Source organism: Biomphalaria glabrata, chromosome 1, assembly GCF_947242115.1.
Source record: "Biomphalaria glabrata chromosome 1, xgBioGlab47.1, whole genome shotgun sequence".
In the NCBI taxonomy this organism is placed as follows: domain Eukaryota; kingdom Metazoa; phylum Mollusca; class Gastropoda; family Planorbidae; genus Biomphalaria; species Biomphalaria glabrata.
This window is the reverse complement of record NC_074711.1, coordinates 1,860,700-1,879,728: the sequence shown is the minus strand read 5'-3', so window position 1 is coordinate 1,879,728 and position 19,029 is coordinate 1,860,700. Positions and strand designations below refer to the sequence as shown.

The following is a 19,029-nucleotide window of genomic DNA, read 5'->3' as shown; positions in this document are numbered from 1 at the left end:
GCGTCGCCATGTTCTTTTTGGTCTTCCTCTGCATCTTGGTCCCTGGGGGTTCCACTCTAAGTCCTGCCTAGCTCTGTTGCTGGTATCTTTTCTAAGGGTGTGACCAATCCATCTCCACTTCCTTTCTATGATATGCACTTCTATATTTTTCTGTCCACTCATCTCCCACAATTTGGTGTTTTCTACTTTGTCGTACCAGTGTATTTTTAGGATATTTCTCAGGCATCTGTTGATGAAGGTCTGTACTTTTTTTTTTTGTCGCTTCAGTTGTTCTCCATGTTTCAGAACCATACAGTATGACAGACTTGATCTTAAGAGTTAAAGATTCTTAGTTTAGTCTTGTTTGAGATGTGAGGAGATGTCCATGTTGGTTTTAGCTGTGTAAATGTCTGACGCGCTAGATTTATACAGCATTTAATGTCTTTGTCTGTTCCGCCTGATATACGGACTACACTCCTAGGGTATATAAAATTTTCTACTTGGTCTATTGTCTGAGAATCCAGCACAATGTCTCCAATTTGTTTATTGTTTACTTTAAATACTTTGCTTAAAGCTGTGACCTTTTCTTGCATATCCTGTAGTCTGTGTGATAATAGGGCTATGTCATCAGCGAATTCCAGGTCTTCCAGCTTTTGTGTGAGAGTCCATTGGATTCCTTTCCCTTCATTAGAGTAGGCTTCTTTTATGCCAGTAACCCAACCAATTCATACAGCCTTTAATTACTTCTAAGAAGGCAATCAACAGTAAGTCTTTTGAGCACCCCAAAGGCTGTTTGCCAAAATTGAAAGGTTCATTTCAATTGCAAAGGTTTTGCAAGCTTTTCTAAAGAAAATATCAATCAGATGTACTATTGTTTGTTGCCATTCATGCTTTATGGCCCAAGACCTATTTAGAACGCTTCAGTCATTGTAGCAAAGGTTTAGTGAAGATTTGACAGATTCAAAAACTCTTCTAAGTTAAAACTAAAGCCAGCCCTAGGGATGTTTTTAAATTTCTGGAAGCAGAAAGTTTCTGTTGACAACAGTTCTCAAACTCATTGAAAAATTTTCATTGAAGAATGCTGTTCCCCAGAGTTTGAAATGTCAAAAGTTGCAGGATTTGCAAGATTTTGATAGCTTCCTTAAATGATTTATATGCCACTTTAAGCATCTTGGTTATGCTTGACGGTATCAGTGCAGATGACTGTGATAGCATTAAATTTGAATTTACACAATGGCACAATTCCATTTTAACCACAAGTTCTGCTGCCTCCCAGTTCTTCAGTGTCACCTCTGATAGACTGGATACTTTCTTTAGCCAGCTTGTGAACACTGAATTTTCTAAACTCTGGACAGGAAATTTCTATACCATGAGTCTGGTAATTTAATTTAATTATTAAACCTAATTACACCAACTATGACTTGTTATATAATACTTGGGTGAGAATTTTATGTCCTGGAATTTTTAAATTTCTCCTGGAAAACTCCTGGAATTTCATATTAACTTTGATGCAGAAATCCTGGGTCTAGGTGTCTAGCTAGCTCTGAGTACTCTCACTCTATAGATTGAGTCTTATTAGACTAGAGACTAAGATGTACTATTCTACTTTACTGTCTTTAGATTGGAGAATACCAAACATCAAGCATCCTCATCCATTAGTAAAATTACTAAATGACTTCAGGGCAGAGTAGCAAAGTAGCAGTTATAAGCAAAACACTGAACTGTAACTTATAAATAAAAAAAAAAAGACAACCTAATAAATAAAGTTACTCACTGAATACTTTACTAGATATCTAGCTAGACCAGGTCTAAATCGTCTATCTATGAAGTAGATAAGGTCTGTTTCCAGATTAATCTAGTAATATCAGATGTAGTCTGTATTAGTAAAGATCATTCTAGGTCTAAATAATGCTCCACTAGCTTCACCCAAGTTGCAGGCTATTAATTCTTGTAAACAACCTGCAATCTAAGTTCTCTCAAAATATTTGAACTAGCGTCTGTAATTTATTTAAAAGATCTAGATCTACTTCTGGATCATTATTTGGATTTTGGGTGTTCAATAGGTTTAGGAAAGTTGAAGTGATCCTCTTTTTATCACCTGGACAAATGTGATGCTCAATCAGAAGACACTTTACAATGGACAGAGAGCACTTTTTGTTTTCGGAAACAGATGATGCCCTGGAAGTGGCTGAAACTTAAACACAGTTGTGGTTCAGGAGAGTTCACCTGATTATGTATGATGCCCCGGCAATGGCTGAAAGTTAAACACAGTTGTAGTTCAGAAGAGTTCACCTGATTATGTATGATGCCCTGGAAGTGGCTGAAAGTTAAACACAGTTGTGGTTCAGAAGAGTTCACCTGATTATGTATGATGCCCCGGAAGTGGCTGAAAGTTAAACACAGTTGTGGTTCAGAAGAGTTCACCTGATTATGTATGATGCCCTGGAAGTGGCTGAAAGTTAAACACAGTTGTGGCTCAGAAGAGTTCACCTGATTATATTCGGACTGTGACTGTGTCATCAAGACAATAACACAATGGTGTTTAAGGGAACACTTCATAGAAACTCTCGGAAATGACAAACACACTACTACACAGTTGTAGGTTAAATTCACTTATGAAAGTCTTAAATGCCGTAAATATATTTATTGGGTTGGGTTCATTTACTCCTAAATGTATCACACAGTCAACTCTTTAGTGGCCAATAATGATGATTTTATAATGGCAAGTCATGGAACTGATCGCTAACATCGCTGGGTGGTTGGCTAAATGTTTCAAGCTGTGACATTTTCACTGATTCAAAACGAGGTTGTTGGCTTCCAACTGTAACAAGATGGCGGTCTCTGTCAAACACACATATTTAGTTACCATACACTCTAATATAATAAAAAAAAAGTTGTGGGTTAAAAAGAAGCTCAGATTGTGTATGTGTAAGTCGCTTTGTTTACGAGTCTTGTGACTAAAATTAAGTGTTAGAATTGATGTGGATGACTAATGTACCTCTCAACTTCTTCAGAGTCTTATCCTTCACTCCACTGACTTGTTCGTCTAGCACAGCGGTTCTCAACCTTTTAAGCTCTGCGACCCATTTTACAATCCCCACTCTGCGGCGACCCCCATCCACACAGCAATTAAAGAATAGAAAAGAACAATCCATATTTTCGATGGTCTTAGGCGACCCCTGGCAAATCATCAATCGACCTCTAAGGGGGTCGCGACCCACAGGTTGAGAACCCCTGATCTAGCAGAAAGTTTTTCTTGAAACTAAAACCATTGTGTTATGTTTTCAATACTCTTCATGACCGCGATGTTCTCGTTTGTCATCTAAGTCACGCGGAATGCTACAATTGTATGACTAGCGTTGTCTTGTCAGAATGAAGACAAATCTCTCGTGGCCAGGCTTTCAAAGCAATAGTCCTCCCTCCTAACCAATGTTTATATTAATTTTTTTAGATTGCATTTTGTCACTCATTACTTGTGGACATTGCCGTGCTATAACACTTAATGCGCTTGCGTCGGTCATTCCTTGAAAGGCGTTGGCATTATGCTTTGTTGACCTTTAACATCCCAGTATACCACCATTGGCACAAGTTTTCTGAAGATAATTCAAACCATGAGTAGGTTTGTTTTCTTTATGTTGTAACTTCCTGTAAGAACCAACATTTCCCCCTCCTCAAATCAATGTATAATTCCATCCAGCTATCTTGTCTCTTTATTCCAGCGCGAAATTATGGGTTGTCGGCAAGCATGGTTTGTGGAAGTATCATTTGTCGTTCTAGAACAATGGCGCTATCACATTGACGGGCCGAGCCTAACCAAGTAGATAGGGAATGGTGTTTCAGCTTGTCCTCATTGATCTTTCCATTATCTTGCTGACGACTTGCTAGGTTCAATAAGATCTTAGAACAAAGACATTTCAAAAAGGTTATCTATGGTGAACAATTGATCCGTCTGTAAGAAAGACTTGCCGTCGTTATCTCTGCTAGGTAGAAACTTTTTAGCTTCGAACTACTGTGTTGCTGTTTTGTTGCTTTGATAGAGTGCATCTTTCATTTGCACTATGGGCCATAAGTGTGTGTGTGTGGGGGGGGGGGATCTAGGAGATTTCCATGTTGCCTTTAGGCCCTCAGCTAACTTGAGCCTCCTTGTTAGTAGCCAAGCGTTGTTTTACTTCTCGTCCAAAAGTAGATAGCCTGGCTTCCATATAGCACAGGGGGTGGGGGGGGGGGTGAAGGTCAGCTACTATTTTGTTGTTTTGAAAGAGGTATACAACTTTTACATTTGTACACTGAATTGTCGCCCCCCCCCCTCGCCCCAACCTCGCTTAACGTTATAGCAACTGCGGGTGGTACAACTCAGCCTGTCACAGTTTCCATCACAAGACCTGCGCTAGGATGTGTTTTAGACTGCGCTCGCTAGTGCTGTGATTGGTTAATGTCTAACAATATCACGACACACGGTCTAAATCTTCAATACTTTGAATGTGTTGGTAACTTGACACTTTCAATAGGACACTTGAGCTAGTTACTGAACTTGAAGACAAATCGTCTCTTTGTTTCCAAGTCTATAGACATTTACTAGTTACCGTCTTGACCCTCCAGCTGTTCTAGTACAACACTCCAGCTCTCCAAACTTGAACATTTGATTCCATTGCTTCTGTCTGGGTGAACACAATTATTGGGGTCGTTCGGATATTACGTAACGGGGGAGGGGGGGTATTAAAACGTTTTTACAAGTGGGGAATCTGAAGATTTGTTACGAAAGCAAAAAAAAAAAAAGATTGAAATGAAATAACAGGTACAGTGGTTCATTGACCTTCTAACACGCTATAACACGTTTTTTTGTTTTAAATGAATCGTGCACTGCACAGAGTCAAAGTATTGGCTGCTCACGTCTTGGTCGAGTTCTCCGTTCTATTGTATGCCCATTCTGTTGTATGCCCATTCTATTGTATGCCCATTCTGTTGTGTGCCCATTCTATTGTGTGCCAAGGTGTTTCAAAGTGATTAAACACAAAGTTTCCACCGCTCATGACAAAAAAAAAACCCCTGCAGATTACGATCCATTTTGTCCAAGTTGGAACCAATGAGAGATTGAAGAGCGTGATTCTGTCCAGACGTGCGTCAGTGACTTTGCTGAAATGTCCCAACTAAAACGTCGCCTGAGACCGAATTGCCAGTGTGTGTGATTCAAACAATGAGATCGAAGTGCCAAAAGAAGTCGATACTCTTTCCCATCATTTCTATCGATTATAATTATGAAAATAATAAAATGATAAAAAGAAATTTGTCAAATTCGGTTTTTATTTTACTCCTTGGTGTTGAGGGGGGGGGTAAAAGGTGAATTTTTTTTGTTGGCGTTAGGTAATAATGTTTCCTACGGTACAATGCCAGTGTTTGAAGCTCTCCCTGTCTGCTTGTTACATCCAATTACACGTTGAGTCAAGGGGAGCAGGTGCAGCAAGAACTCTTCAGTGCCAGTTAATTGTCTCTAATTTCACTTGGACTTGTCTAGTCTACTGACAATATCGATTTACTTTTGATACAAAGTCCTTTTTGGAAAGAAATGCATCTAGAAAGTGTACATTTGAAGGTGCGTTCTGATTGGTTGAACTTTTTTTTGACAGTGTCAAGTCACTTATTTTAGTGAATGTACTTAAATCATTTGACTATGTTTGTTATGATAGAATGGGACAGTCTTTTACCTTACATCCATTATATGTTTTCACTTTGAAATGGTCCATGTGGACCTCGCTGTGATTCCTAATGATCCCCCTACAATAAAAACCTCGCGATGTCCTCCTATTTGTCTTCTAATTCTTGGCTTCTTCCTTTCCAATGTGTTTAGATGTTAGTTCCTGCATCTCTCACTCCTGACGGAATGAATTAAAGGCCTTTTTTTTTTTTGTCCACAGTTTTCAGAAGCTCTTGTCTCAACATCATGTCTGATATGGAAGATGGTAAGTTTTGTTTTTTTTCTTTAGCATTATAGCATTAGGTATTTGCTCTACTTAATGTTTCTGCTGGAGAGGCGACACATGGGAGAGAGATGACAATATTTTGATATCGTAATGTTTCTCTCGAAACTTGTATGCTGGCATTGTCTATTGATTAGTGGGTCATTTTGTTTCTACATTGTATGCACGTACTAGTAGCTACAAGTAGAGGACTCGTATCAAATGTTCTGGGATGTGATGTCCATTCAAGGCTTACCTTTGAGCTATGAGACCTACACATTCTAAGGACAGAAACAGTGCCATCTGGTGTATCGTGAGAGAGGCCAGATAGCATCACTGGTTAACTTGGCAGGCAGCTATTGGCTGTCGCCTGGTAACGGGGCATGTCAACAAGATGGCACGGAGCAGGTAACCGCGCGCAAGCTCAGGTAATGTAAAGTGCTGGGGCCACTCCCCCCGTGTCTCCTTGGCCTAACCCCTCCCTGCAAGATTCTCGGCGTTGGGGGGGGGCGCTTTTTTTTTCTCCCCCCATTTAGTTTCACTGCAGTTCTCGGGAGCGTGAGCGACTTGCAGCGCTTTAGTTTAGTCCTCACACTTTGATCAGGACGTCCTCTGGTGTAGTACTTAAAAGTTGGGACTTCCACCCTTACGGTATGACGCCCAGCTTTGAGCTTCATTGTGTGTTGTTAGTTGTGGCGGTAATTTGGACCTTGATTTACAAATTCTGTGTGCTGGTTAAGGTGGAAATCTGTTCCGAGAATCTCTCTACGCTTTCTGAAACGTGTTTTTTTTTTCTACCTTGAAAGGTCGTTTTGTTCTGGGTCATGGTTGGATGAACTTGTGACTCGCACGTTTAGACAAGCCAAGTTAGGCCCCGGCCGTCGATCTAAACCGTTAGGTGACGGCGTCGCTGAGATTAGGTGTGTTGAAGTGACAGCTCGTCCTTGACACGGCAGCTACACTCGTTATCGCCGCTGTGTGTATGTGTGTGTTGTGATCAGAATATTTTATTTTTGCTGCAGACTGCTAGTTCTATGTATCGCAATAACGGTAAATGTGTGTGTTCATTTTTTTCTAAAGAAGTGGGGAAAAAATCATCGAAGCCGAATGTTGCTTGAAAGAAAGAAATTAGATGTAGATCTATAGAGATCTATGGCGACTGTGGTTTGAAAAGTAACATCTGCAAATTATAATTTTTTATTTAAATTAGTCTAGCCGGGCGTATTGCTTGCAGTGTAGATTTTCTGTGCAGTTAGAAATCTAGACGCGATGACGCAAATAGCAAGCGGGGAATTTCTTTGTGTGTGTGTGTGTGTTTAGACCAGCGTTTTATGGTCTCTGTTATTTTGTAGCGAATGTCGCAACGGCCCTAATTGTCGTAGAACTGGGGGGAAAAAAATGGTGTCGTGTATTGATTAACTCCGTGCTGCCTTCCTACCTGTCCTAGTTGACAGATGGTAGAGCTCACGTGCCAGAGTTGGAGTGCTAAGGTTGACCGTTGGCCAGCAGACAATGTGACCGTCTCTATCCTCATTACCAGTCCACGCGAGCATGCTTATTAGTTGGAGTGGCACAAAAAAAAACAACAAACGGATTGGTATTAGCGTGTGCGCGCACGTGTGTCTGCCCGCCTGTTAGTGTGTGTGTGTACCTCCCGAGTGAGCTGTTAATGAGTAGCGTTCATGTCAGGCCTTCCCTCCTGGTGTTGAAAGCTTCTGATCACATGACTACTAGCCTACACTAGGCTATTGATTGACTCGCTGACTTGCGTGCTAGCCCTGATTCATACCTGCTGTGTACTCACATTGACAAACAAAAGATACGGGCAGGGCTAGGTGGTTGGGTTTTTTTTTTTTTTTTGTTCTTTTCAACTGTTCAATTCTCCGCCTGGACTAGGAATAGACAGAACCGGTCTTTTTTTTTTTTCTTCCTTTGTTTATTAACGCCCCCCCCCCTTTTTTTTTTTATAACTTGGACATTTTTTTCTTTATACTGTATTGTTTTATTTAGGTTTAGTACACTTTAAAACAAAAACCAAGCCAATATTATAAGCTTGAAAACAAACCCCAGTGCTAGTAGATTGTTGAGTCCTTTGTGTGCTTTGATGTCTGGATTGACTCTTCTAGAATGTGATAAACTAGGACATCTCTTTCCTTCTGGTGCTTTTAGTGGAACAGTACACAGTTGGCTGCTTTGTGGCACTAACCTTCTCTGTACATTTTATTTCTTTCTCAAGAGGCTTTAGACCAGGGGTTCTCAACCTGTTGGTCATGACCCCTTTGGGGGTCGCCTAAGACCTTCGAAAATATGGATTGTTATTGTCTACCCTACTATTCTGTATTTGTGTATGGGGGGTGGGGGTCGCGGCAGAGTGGGGGGTTGTAAAAAGGGGTCGCCGAGCTTAAAAGGTTGAGAACCGCTGCTTTAGACCATTTGATGCACTGAATCTATGCCATAAATATTGTATCTCTACTGGGACTTAAGTTGTTGAGACATTTTTAACTATAAAAATATGGAGTGAGTGAGTTAGCTCTGCAATAACTTGAAAAGTTATACTTCCTAGCTTTGACCAGTCCTATCACAAAGATTTGCTGTCCAGTATTTCTATCAACCGTGAGCCTCATTCTTTGTAGGACTAGCCTCCCAATGTTTCTTTTGGGGTGCTTCTTGTTCATAATACTTGCTGGGAGGTTTAGGGTCACTTCTATTTTGTAGTGAATGTCACAGTAGCCCTCAAATTCTGTACCACTATGAGATTTTCAAATCTGTTTGCAAGACCAGGCTTTTAGGCAACATCTTGACACAACTTGTCAAATGTAATGGTCTTTCTAAATAAAAGCTGAACTGGAAGGATGCTCTCATTTTCTATACATGGGCATCTTAAGGGTGTGTTAAGTTTACATTTGCTGCGTAATCAACAGGAGACAATTAGCTGAAGATGTTGAAGTTTCATGAACTCTATAAACCTAGTAATTTCAAAGTTGCATTCTGGTCAGACTAAGAACTTGAAGAACTTGCTAGATAATTAGCTAAGTGTACTGCTTGAAAAACACTGGGGCAATCTATTTCACATGAAGGATGTTTAACTTGTATCCTGTCTCACTCATGAAGGATTGATAAAAACTTAATCTACTTGACTTGACCTATGAAGCCTGAAATAGAGATACATGGCTTATTATAGTCATCATCTTCATCTGTCCCTTGACTTTCATTGAAGGTTTGGGGGGGGGGGCTATAACAAAATCCTCCCACTCTTCCTGGTCAGCAGCTGTTCTTAACAAATTATCTCAAAGAGAGATAGGCCAGTCCATTCTTTTAGGTCAGTTTCTTTGTGCTCCCTATACTGTACCTTGAAGGATGACTTTAAAAAAACTAGGACCAAACCAGCTCAGCTTTTGTCTTTTCACCAGTTTTAAACATTTTCTCCTTTTCGCCAGACAGATATGGACTCGGTGAAAGTACCAACTCTTTTGTTTTGTTTTCTTTCTTGGTCTCTGATACCCAGCAATTTTCTGTAGCATTTATTCTTGACTTGAATTCTTTCATCCTCAGCTGTCATTGTCATGTCTCTGGAATTAAATGTATGACCCTCGGTTAATAATAATAATGTAACATCCCTCAAATTTTATTGACCCAATACTCATGCTCTGAATAGGGTAATTATAAACACCAATATATGTGTTTAGAATAGTCCAGATATAGACTGTTTAAATAAGGTACAAACACTTTTTTTCTTTAAATCTCACTGTATTTGAATTAAAAAAAAAAAAAGATGTCTATTCACAGATACTGACATTAAAAAAATGAGCTTTTCTTTATGTGTGCAGCAAGTATTTTATCATAGTTATATATAATATTGTATTATGCATTGTATTGAAATGGCACAATTTAGAAGATGCATTTAAAATGTTTTTTTTTTTTTCAGTTTCCTCAACTAGCAACTCTGTTAAGCACTAAATTTTTAACATAGGGAAAAGATTTCTGCAAATGTGTCTTTGGAATTGACAAAGCTATTTCATAGTGTCAATCTGGCTATGTCTTGGTCATTTTGACATCTTATTGAATGTTTTTGTATCTAACACAATGTAGTTTCACTTTCTGTCTAGAGCTTTGACAGCTAGACATTCATCATAAGAATGTAAATTAGCCATTGCATTTGTTTATCTTTGAAGACATTATTTCTGTGTCAACTCTAATAAAGGTTTGTTTGAATCTTGTCTTCAGGTCGCATCAAACGTCCTAGAGATGAAGAAGGTGGTGAAGAAGAAGTGGACCTGCCCAAGCGACGAAGAGGGGAAGGACCTCGGATCGAGCTGCGCATCCTTATGCAGAGCAAAGTTAGTATCAAATCTACCAGGACGTAATGCACAAATAATATATGGGGATTGGTGATGTGTTTCTGTTATACAGACATAGCTATGTTTTGCTAGTTGGGGGGGGTAATTTTATGCTCATTATGTGTGATACAAACAGCAGTCTTGTAATACAGAAGCTAGAGACAGGTTGGAACGAATTTTGGTTTTAAGTTTTTAAATTAAAAGTTAAATCCATTCATAAATTATTTATTTGGTTAATTGAACTACAATAAACATTGATTAAAAGGGTGGGCACTAGTACTCCACTGTCTTGGGGGTAATGTAGTTACAAGTTGTCTTTCTTTTGTCTGGCAGAATGCTGGTGCAATCATTGGTAAAGGTGGTGCTAATATCAACAGACTGAGGAATGATGTAAGTATTGATTAGCTTACTAGACTTAGTTAACAAATGTGCATTTTAAACATATGTTTTTTAGACCAGTTTACATTAGGAAGTACTTTATTATAGTGATAGTAGAATTGATACTTAGGAAGATATTTTTAAATATTATTGTTTTAAAATATTTTAGAAAAAAGTTTGAATTTTGATTAGTCCTATTAACTTGTAAGTAGTTATTTGTTGAACTCTTGTTACTTGAAGTTTCTTTAGTCATACACTATCAGCATGTTTCTGTGTGTGTTTGTTTTGTATCTTTATTTTTGAATCAAACACAAATTTGATTGACTTCATCAACAAGATCCAGCTCCTGGAGACTCTTTCATTTTAGTTGCACAACATGCTGAGTTGTCCCTCTTCTAGAGACTAAGGACACTGAAACTATCTTGCAATCCACATCTTCCTGGACTGAACAACAGTTGCTCATTCTCTTGATTCAATCTTTTGAGAGCCTTTTAGGTGTCCATCCATCGATTCTTCTTGTCTTTTTCTGTTTCAGTCTATACAGAATGAATAAATGATTTATTACATTTTTTTAGAAAATCAAACTTAAATTTATACATCTATTGATGTGGCTTTTGTTAGTGAAATTGGAAAACAAAAAATGTTTATTTAGATTGATTTGAAATAAAATCTCAGCAAAGACCACATCGTAGATTTTATTTTTAAATGACAATGTTGCTAAACTATAATTACCTTTTCCACATTCCCGACAACTTAAAATTCATTCCCAATCAAAACAACATCCCGGTCCTCGATCCCTGGCCCGACCCGACCCTGGAATGGTCCCGGCCCTGGTCTTTCCCGATGCAGTACAAAGCCAGTGTTACAGTGCCAGATAGCAACGGTCCCGAACGGTAACCACCACTACCCAGAAAAGCAGTTTTTTTTTTCCTTTCTTTCTTTTGTCTTTCTTTATTTTTTCCTTATTGTTACTATTACTCTATTAATTTTAGAATTGTATCTGTATTGTCTCTTTAAACAACTTTAAGGGGGGTGGCTTGATATATTTACCTTCTCTGTCATCACTACCACCTCTAAACCACAACCATCACCAACCCACAAGGGGAACCCGACCCCACCACGCCATCTATCCATCCCATGCCGACCATGTCATCACTTTTTTTTTTTTTTTTTTTCATTCTGTTCTCACATCACAGCTTTCTCTTGTCTCTGTTTCAACTAATTGCATCATTTACTTTAATTTAATTACTTTAAGTTTAAAGATCTATTAATTAATTGTTAGTTTCTTAACAACTTAATATCTAGTTACTAATTAAATAACTTACATTAAAAAGTTAGATAATTGTTATCAATGCATTGGGAATGTGGTCGTGAACTTTGATGTTTTCTAATCAGAGTTCTATCCATTGGAGCTGAATTGGGTACAGTCCTGGACATGTTGCTGGACATCCTGCCAGAGATGGAAGATGTGAGTAGCATTTGTTCATTCAACCTTTTTTTTTTTTCATTTTTGATAACCTCATTTCAACGATACCTTCCCCATTATTGACTCCTTCATTCAATGAGTCTGAATATTTTCTGGTCCAAAGTCTCGAAACAAAAGAAGTGATTCCGAGTCAGAGCTAAGAATGATAGTCCATCAGAGCCAGGCAGGTTGTATCATTGGAAGACAGGGATTTAAAGTCAAGGAACTCAGAGAGGTGAGTTGGTTTCACTTTGATTCAGTTTTCAGGCCATTTGAAGCCTGCACTTCAACTAACATCTATTGACACACTTTACAAAGGTTATATCAACTCGCTCTGTCTGTGTGGTAAAAAGCTAGTACACATTATTTTTCCGCCACCCAATTTCTGATCAAGCTGAAATTTCGCACAATTGTTTCTTTTACCTGATAACACAACAATAGATTCTTATAAATTAACTGATTAGTTAATTAACTATTGATAATTAACAAATTATTTTGTTTATCTCGAACAAGGGAAATAAATTATACTTAACTAAAGGGGTGGTATACGCTGAATTAGTCCCCATTATAGGTCGACGCTTTAAAGTAAGTTTAAACTAAACAATAGAAAAACTATTCAATCTTCTATTCTTATACACACCTCTATAGCAGAGTGATTAGAATGTTGGCTTGAGTCATGAGTTGGAATTCAGGTCATTCCCTTTTTTTTTTAAATAAATTCTTTTTAAAAAACAATAACTGAAATTCACCCTGGTATCCATTTTGTCCTCCCCCCCCCCCCTTTTTTTTTTTCCAGACTGGTCCAGATAGGTGTTATTGTCATAGCGTATTGAGAAATCTAAAAGCATATAATAGCTCTAAACAAAAACAAATCTGTAAAAATATTTCTAATCACACAGATTTATCTATGTAGGTCTTTAATCTATTACAAAGGTAATACATTTATATAAGTTTTATTTTTTTAAAAGTATTTTTTAAAATGTTTTTCTTGTTGCTTTTCAGAAAACTGGAGCCAATATCAAGGTGTATTCTACATGTTGTCCCAATTCCACAGATAGAGTTGTAGCTATTACAGGGAAACCAAAGATTGTTGTGGGCTGTATTGAAGAGATTATTGAATTGTTACAGCAGGTCAGATAGTTTTCTCATTTGGTTGCAAGCAAAGAAAGAATTTTATTTTGTGTGTTACTTTAGGACTTGACATTCATTGTGATCTTATTGAAATCTAGAACAGGATTTACTTGACCTATTTGCCTAAGCTGTTTAAAAAAAAAAAGGATTGATTTATTGTGTCAGTGTTAGGTCATCTAAGTGTCAGGGCTAGGTCATCTAAGTGTCAGGGCTAGGTCATCTAAGTGTCAATATTAGGTCGTCTAAGTGTCAATGTTAGGTCATCAAAGTTATAATGGGATTTTTTTTTTATAGTTTTAACTTAAGAATAAAAGGAATTCACAATCTGAAAGAGCTAGAGATGAATGGGCTGTGTCAGCTTTTCCAGTTACATTTAATAGATCCACCAATCTTTGAAGATGAAATAGATCAACTACAAGCCTTTCCTAAATCAGTCATAAAATGTGTTTCAGTTTCACAATGTCTCCCAATGTGTGTTTCTTTTCAAACTCACCAACATATTTCTTGGACAAGTTTCCAAACACATAGTCTCAGCTGGGTTTTTTTCTTGTTCCAGCTCCCCAGCCTTACAAGGACCTCATAACTTGACTTTAGAGACTTGTTCCAGTCTAGTTAGTAGGCATCCTCCTTTAACAGATTTGTTGAGTTTAATCCTATACTGACATAAATATACATTAAATTGGATAGAAAATAAGAAAAACATGCATATATGTATATTTCGTATTTTCTATACAGTCGTTTACCCCTGCAGCAGTAAATCTTTGTTTTTTTTTGAGTCTTTGAAATTAAATTGGATAACTTGTATTGCACTAGTTTCAAAGTAGGAAGCCACTGTTGAAATAAGCATACAGATAATGTTAAAATAACTGATAGATTGTGAACAAAATATATATATATTTGTATCTGCAGGCTCCCCCCAAAGGTCCCATCAACCCCTATGATCCATCCTTTAGTGATGAGTTCCTGGCGCCAGAGTATGGTGGCTTTATCACCGGCGACATCAGAGCTAGTAAAGGTTTGCCCAGAGGGGCAGCACCACCCCCTAGGGGGCTTAGAGGAGCCATGCGCGGTAGAATGTAAGTAGTATGACTTTGTATGTCTGCTTATGTTGTACCTATTTCATAGAATAAATCCTTTTGTCTTTTGATTTCACACTAAGCACATGATTTGTTTTTCATTCCAGGGGCATGGAGGGCTTTGGTATGGGTGGCGGCATGGACTTTGGTCGACGGGGAGGCATGCGTGGGGGCATGCGAGGAGGAAAATCTTTTGGAGGGGGCATGGGGGGTGACATGGAACCTTCCATGGGTCGAGGGGCAGCGTTTGGCAGAGGTGGATCAATGAGGTGGGTGATTTTTATTGTATTGTGCTTTTTTTCTTTTTGAACTCTTTCTGCCCCTCCCCATCTTAAACTCTTTGCATGCTCTGAAAGTGCAGCATCTCGGACACCAGTCTTAAGACATTGGTAGTCTGTTGTTATTCTCTGTTTAAATATGTCCGGTTCTAATATTAACCAGCTTTTAAAGTCCTGTCTGCACTCATCTTTAAGCAGTAGTTGCTGAACATTTTCTTTTGTCCTGAATTTCTTGTGAACTTCCAATGTCTCCTAACATTAGCAATATTTAGCTTTTAGTTCTAACATGATGTCTTGAAATCTTGTCAAACATAATCTTTAGAACTAAACTTTGTCAAGAGAATGACAATTTTTTTTTTTTTTCTTTTCTTTGAGCAGGAATATGAATGCCAATAATCTGGGTCTTGGCAGAGGTGAGAAGTTTAAACCTTTTTTTTTAAGGCATTTTCATAGGAGTTAGTTTTAAATGTCTCGCAATAATTTGTATCCCTGAATGTATTCTGTAAATTAGCATACAATAAATGTGTTTTCTGTGTCTTGTAGGTTTTGGAGGTGGTTTTGGTATGCAGCAAGACTTTAGTGGTGATATGGTAAGTGCTGTAGTTCTGCTACATACATACAAGTGTTTTTTGTGAATGTATTACTGGCCTCATTACAAAGATCTGACTTCTTGTGTTTTTATTTTAGACCAATCTTGGTGGGGGTCAAGGCATGGCCTTTGGTGACGAGGAATGTGAGACAACCCAAGTGACCATCCCTAAAGATGTGAGTTCAGTCTTTTAATACATTTCTCCAGATGGTAACCTCAGACTTAAACCAACTTGACTTATTGATAAGCTCTACAAATCTGAACCTTGTAATGTATCTTGTTCATAAGTGTCTTCTTTTTCTGGTGGTATCTGAGTGTCTTTCTAAAGAAGTAGTGATTTAAAGCCAGCTTGGGTTACCAGTTGTTGTATTTGCCCCAGATACCAGGATGTCAGGGCGAAATATTTTAGAGCCACTAATTTAAAAACATGCACTATTTACATTAGATTTTTACCAAATATTTAAATTTTTACTACCTTTACTATTTTAACTGTGAATAGACCTTGATTTTAATGATATGACTGTATAGAAGCTGGCCCTTGTTGTTTAGAGAGAGAGTAGTCCTTGGGGGACTGCAGGCACGACATGGCCTAAATTGTGCCGATGTGCCTCAAATAAAAAATCAAATCAAAGCAAATCTAAATTATCTGCAACTATTGATGTGCATTAGCTATAATGTTACATATAATGTACTGTGTAAGTGTAACCACTCTGCAGATCCACCCACAATTTTGTGTGAAACTCAATGAATGCAACCTATTGATTTTGTATTCTCAGCTTGCTGGAGCAATAATTGGCAAAGGAGGCAGTCGTATTACAGACATTAGGCGACGATCAGGTGCAATGATTGTCATCGATGAACCATTACCTGGATCTAATGATCGTATCATCAGCATCAGCGGCACCCCCGATCAAATTCAAAATGCTCAGTACCTGCTACAGATGAGGTGAGCTATTGAATTAGTACCTAGATGCTTGTCTAATATAGTTGCTAGATCTTATTTGACCATTAACCATCTACAGTCTAACCTTAGAATTCTGTTAGACCTTATGTCTTTAAGTAAAGTGTTAAATTTTGACTTTTAAGTAAAGTCGTAGACCTAAAGTGTTGGGATTTTTTTAAAGTTAACTCCCACACGAAATAAAAGTGAAGCCATTATTTTTTTGTTTCGTATAGTTCATTTTAATAATTTTACAAAAGAAGCAAAAATATTTCCATTAATGTAATTCCTTGATATATTCAAAATCACCCTAACTTTTAAAAGGAAATACAAAATAGAACTGCATGTCCAATTACCAGCACATGAAATTTGTTATGAACTAATCAATGCATGTAGCATGATACAAGATCTAATTCTTTTGTACTTATTAGTCATTTATTTATTGTAGAGAACAATCTTTTTGAAAGACTTTATAACCTTTTAAATAATGGGATTGAAACATGACATGTCGATTTGTGCCACAGAGAGATTTATTTTTCAACTTTTTTCTCTTTTTAACAGCTAGTTTATTGAGTAATTAGAAAGGAAAAAAAAACATTTTTTTGCGCTTTCAGCTTCTAAAACATTCTAAGCTTTTACTAATTCTTTTAGTCCTAATTTAGATTTAACATTCTCTCCTGAACAGTGTCAAGAGTACAGAATATCTTATGACTAATGCAATTTTGTAAAACTAGAATGTTTGACTAGTCACTTAAATGGGGGAGGAGGGGGGTATTGATGATTGAAAAGAAATTGTTCAAAAGCTTAAAAATTATTTTTAAGTTAACATTATCTTCTTATCTTATATAATACAGACGTTACTTCAAAAAAGAAGATGATTACGTCCTACGTAACGTCCTGTTAAATAGTTAAGCATGGCTTTTTTCATTTAGCAAGTGAATCTTAAACATGGGACTAGCAACCTTATATCTGTCTTTTGAGATGAAAGTAAATAGCAGTATCTTCACTAAACTAGTTGTCATGGACAGTGTGTATGAATACATTTAGTGTACTTTAGATTGGTATAGTAGATTTTTAGTGAACTAAATCCAGTATGACTAATATCTCTCAAGACTTTGCTCTTTGTACACCACTGCTAGACTCCTGCTTGAAATTCTCTGGTGACGGTTTCTTTCTGCACTAACTCTAACCCTGACTGTTGTGGTTTGGAAGACTAGTGATTTAGTTGTTTTGTAATGAGACCAACAATAAATCACAATCTTCTAGGACTACGGCAGTCACCTAACCTCTGATTGGCTTGGTGCATGTTACATTTACAGCAACAAATTAAGACTTACCTGCATGATTAGATAGATACACATCTGACCTGGAATGAAGCATGCAGCCTGCTTTCTGAAACAGATGAACAGAGAATTGGCAGATATACCAGATGACAAAGTTGCTAGGTTTCTGCACATTCAGTAGAATGCTGCACTGATAGTTCTAGACAAAATGCAATTCTGTTACTGCTTTCATGAGTACCTGTTGGCTGTGAAGGCTAGAGTCCACTACAAGGTGGCCACACTTTATCAGGGCATCAACAGTAAAGAAATGCCGGTGTACCTTAATAAACAGATCACGTGTCCCAAGAGCACCCACGATTCATGGAATCAACACTTTGAGTTGTGCAGCTGTTTTGCAGGCTTTTTCATTATGCAGACCAGATCTTTGGAACTCCCCATTGAGCTCAAACAACAGAACATTCAGATCTACCTTTTTTTTTTTTTTTAGATTACTTTAACTAATTGTATTTTTGTCTGTTATGTTCTTTTAGGGCCTTGAGCCTACATTATGTTTATTTAACATCCCTATATAGATAAAATTATTATGTAACTGAAAAAACTGAAAGATATGTCACTGAATGTCATTTATTTATTTTTTTTTAACTATGACCCAACTTAGGATTATTGAAGATTCTAGGGGGAAAGCTGTCACTTTAAAATGCTTATTGTTACAATTAGAAAACCTTCCAAGTTAAAGTTAAGAACTTGTTGAAATCAACATATGACTACAGTTCTCTGTTTGTTTTCTATTTCAGTGTCAAACAGAACTCCAACAAATTCTGAACCATCTAGTGATCATCACACAGATTTCTATATTTTTTTATAGTTTGATCTTATTGTCCCATTTTTGTCATCTCTTGCATTTGATACATTTTATCTTTTTTTTTTTTCAATTGATTTTGTTTTTAATGAAGTCAAGTTTCCATGTTATTTTAAACTAAATGTTGCCAAACATGTCATGATAGAGACTCATTTATTTCCTTGTATATAGGCTACCCTCATTTCAGATTTAGAATCATTGTTGGTTACAAAAGTGTTTATTTTGGTTTTATTTTGAAAGTTTCCTGGTCAGCCTGTTGAAAGTACAAATTCATGTAAAAACCAAATCTGTTGCCAGGTTGAATGTTGAGCAGTTTCAAAATGTGCTCAAATAAAACTAGTTGTTACTGTACACAAAAAATATAGTTCGTTTTAATTTTTTTTTTTTTGGAAGTAAATTCTGAATGAAACCAATTAAAGTCTGTTGAGTAAGACTGTCATTTTGAAGGTACTTCGCATTTTATAAAAACCCATTTAAATTTATCTAATATATAGGCCTAATACTTTTAGCACCATTGCCACTCTTAAATTAGTAAGTTTCCAAACTTTATCTGAGTTATTGCCCATATCAGTAAAAATGCTAATTGTATCCTATTCCCATACCAAATATTTTATGTGATTTTTGAACATCTTAAGAATACAAATTATTTAGAAACATCAGTGACTTAGATCAATCCAATAGCGAATAAAAATAAGAATCAAAATAAAGGACTCAATTCAAAATGTGTCAATATCTGTTTCAGTCTTTTCCAGCACCAGTC

The 19,029-nt window shown here is 37.2% G+C and overlaps 1 protein-coding gene across 5 annotated transcripts; it reads left to right on the top strand.

Moving 5' to 3' along the window:
- The first annotated feature begins 5,891 nt into the window (after positions 1 to 5,891).
- LOC106062761 (heterogeneous nuclear ribonucleoprotein K-like) lies at positions 5,892 to 18,629 on the top strand. Of its 5 annotated transcripts, none has more exons than XM_013221066.2 (14): positions 5,892 to 5,936; positions 10,158 to 10,270; positions 10,604 to 10,660; positions 11,498 to 11,541; positions 12,044 to 12,116; positions 12,238 to 12,348; positions 13,116 to 13,244; positions 14,154 to 14,320; positions 14,428 to 14,589; positions 14,977 to 15,011; positions 15,142 to 15,188; positions 15,286 to 15,363; positions 15,964 to 16,133; positions 18,205 to 18,629. In XM_013221066.2, the coding sequence occupies exons 1-14, from the start codon at positions 5,918 to 5,920 to the stop codon at positions 18,230 to 18,232; spliced, it is 1,233 nt and encodes a 410-aa protein (XP_013076520.1). In that variant the 5' UTR covers positions 5,892 to 5,917; the 3' UTR covers positions 18,233 to 18,629. The 5 variants fall into 5 exon arrangements, with proteins under 5 accessions (XP_013076520.1, XP_013076521.1, XP_055900598.1 ...); XM_013221067.2 differs by lacking the exon at positions 5,892 to 5,936 and adding an exon at positions 6,851 to 6,983; XM_056044623.1 differs by lacking the exon at positions 5,892 to 5,936 and adding an exon at positions 6,953 to 6,989.
- Positions 18,630 to 19,029: the final 400 nt, after the last annotated feature.

What these genes read in the sequence shown, in the direction of transcription:
- LOC106062761 (XM_056044623.1), top strand. Translation starts at nt 6,968, where the DNA reads ATGTATCGCAATAACGGTAAAT. An exon ending in TCAACAGACTGAGGAATGAT is followed by an intron (nt 10,661 to 11,497) that starts GTAAGTATTGAT and finishes TTCCCGATGCAG; the next exon opens with TACAAAGCCAGTGTTACAGT. An exon ending in TAATCTGGGTCTTGGCAGAG is followed by an intron (nt 15,012 to 15,141) that starts GTGAGAAGTTTA and finishes TGTGTCTTGTAG; the next exon opens with GTTTTGGAGGTGGTTTTGGT.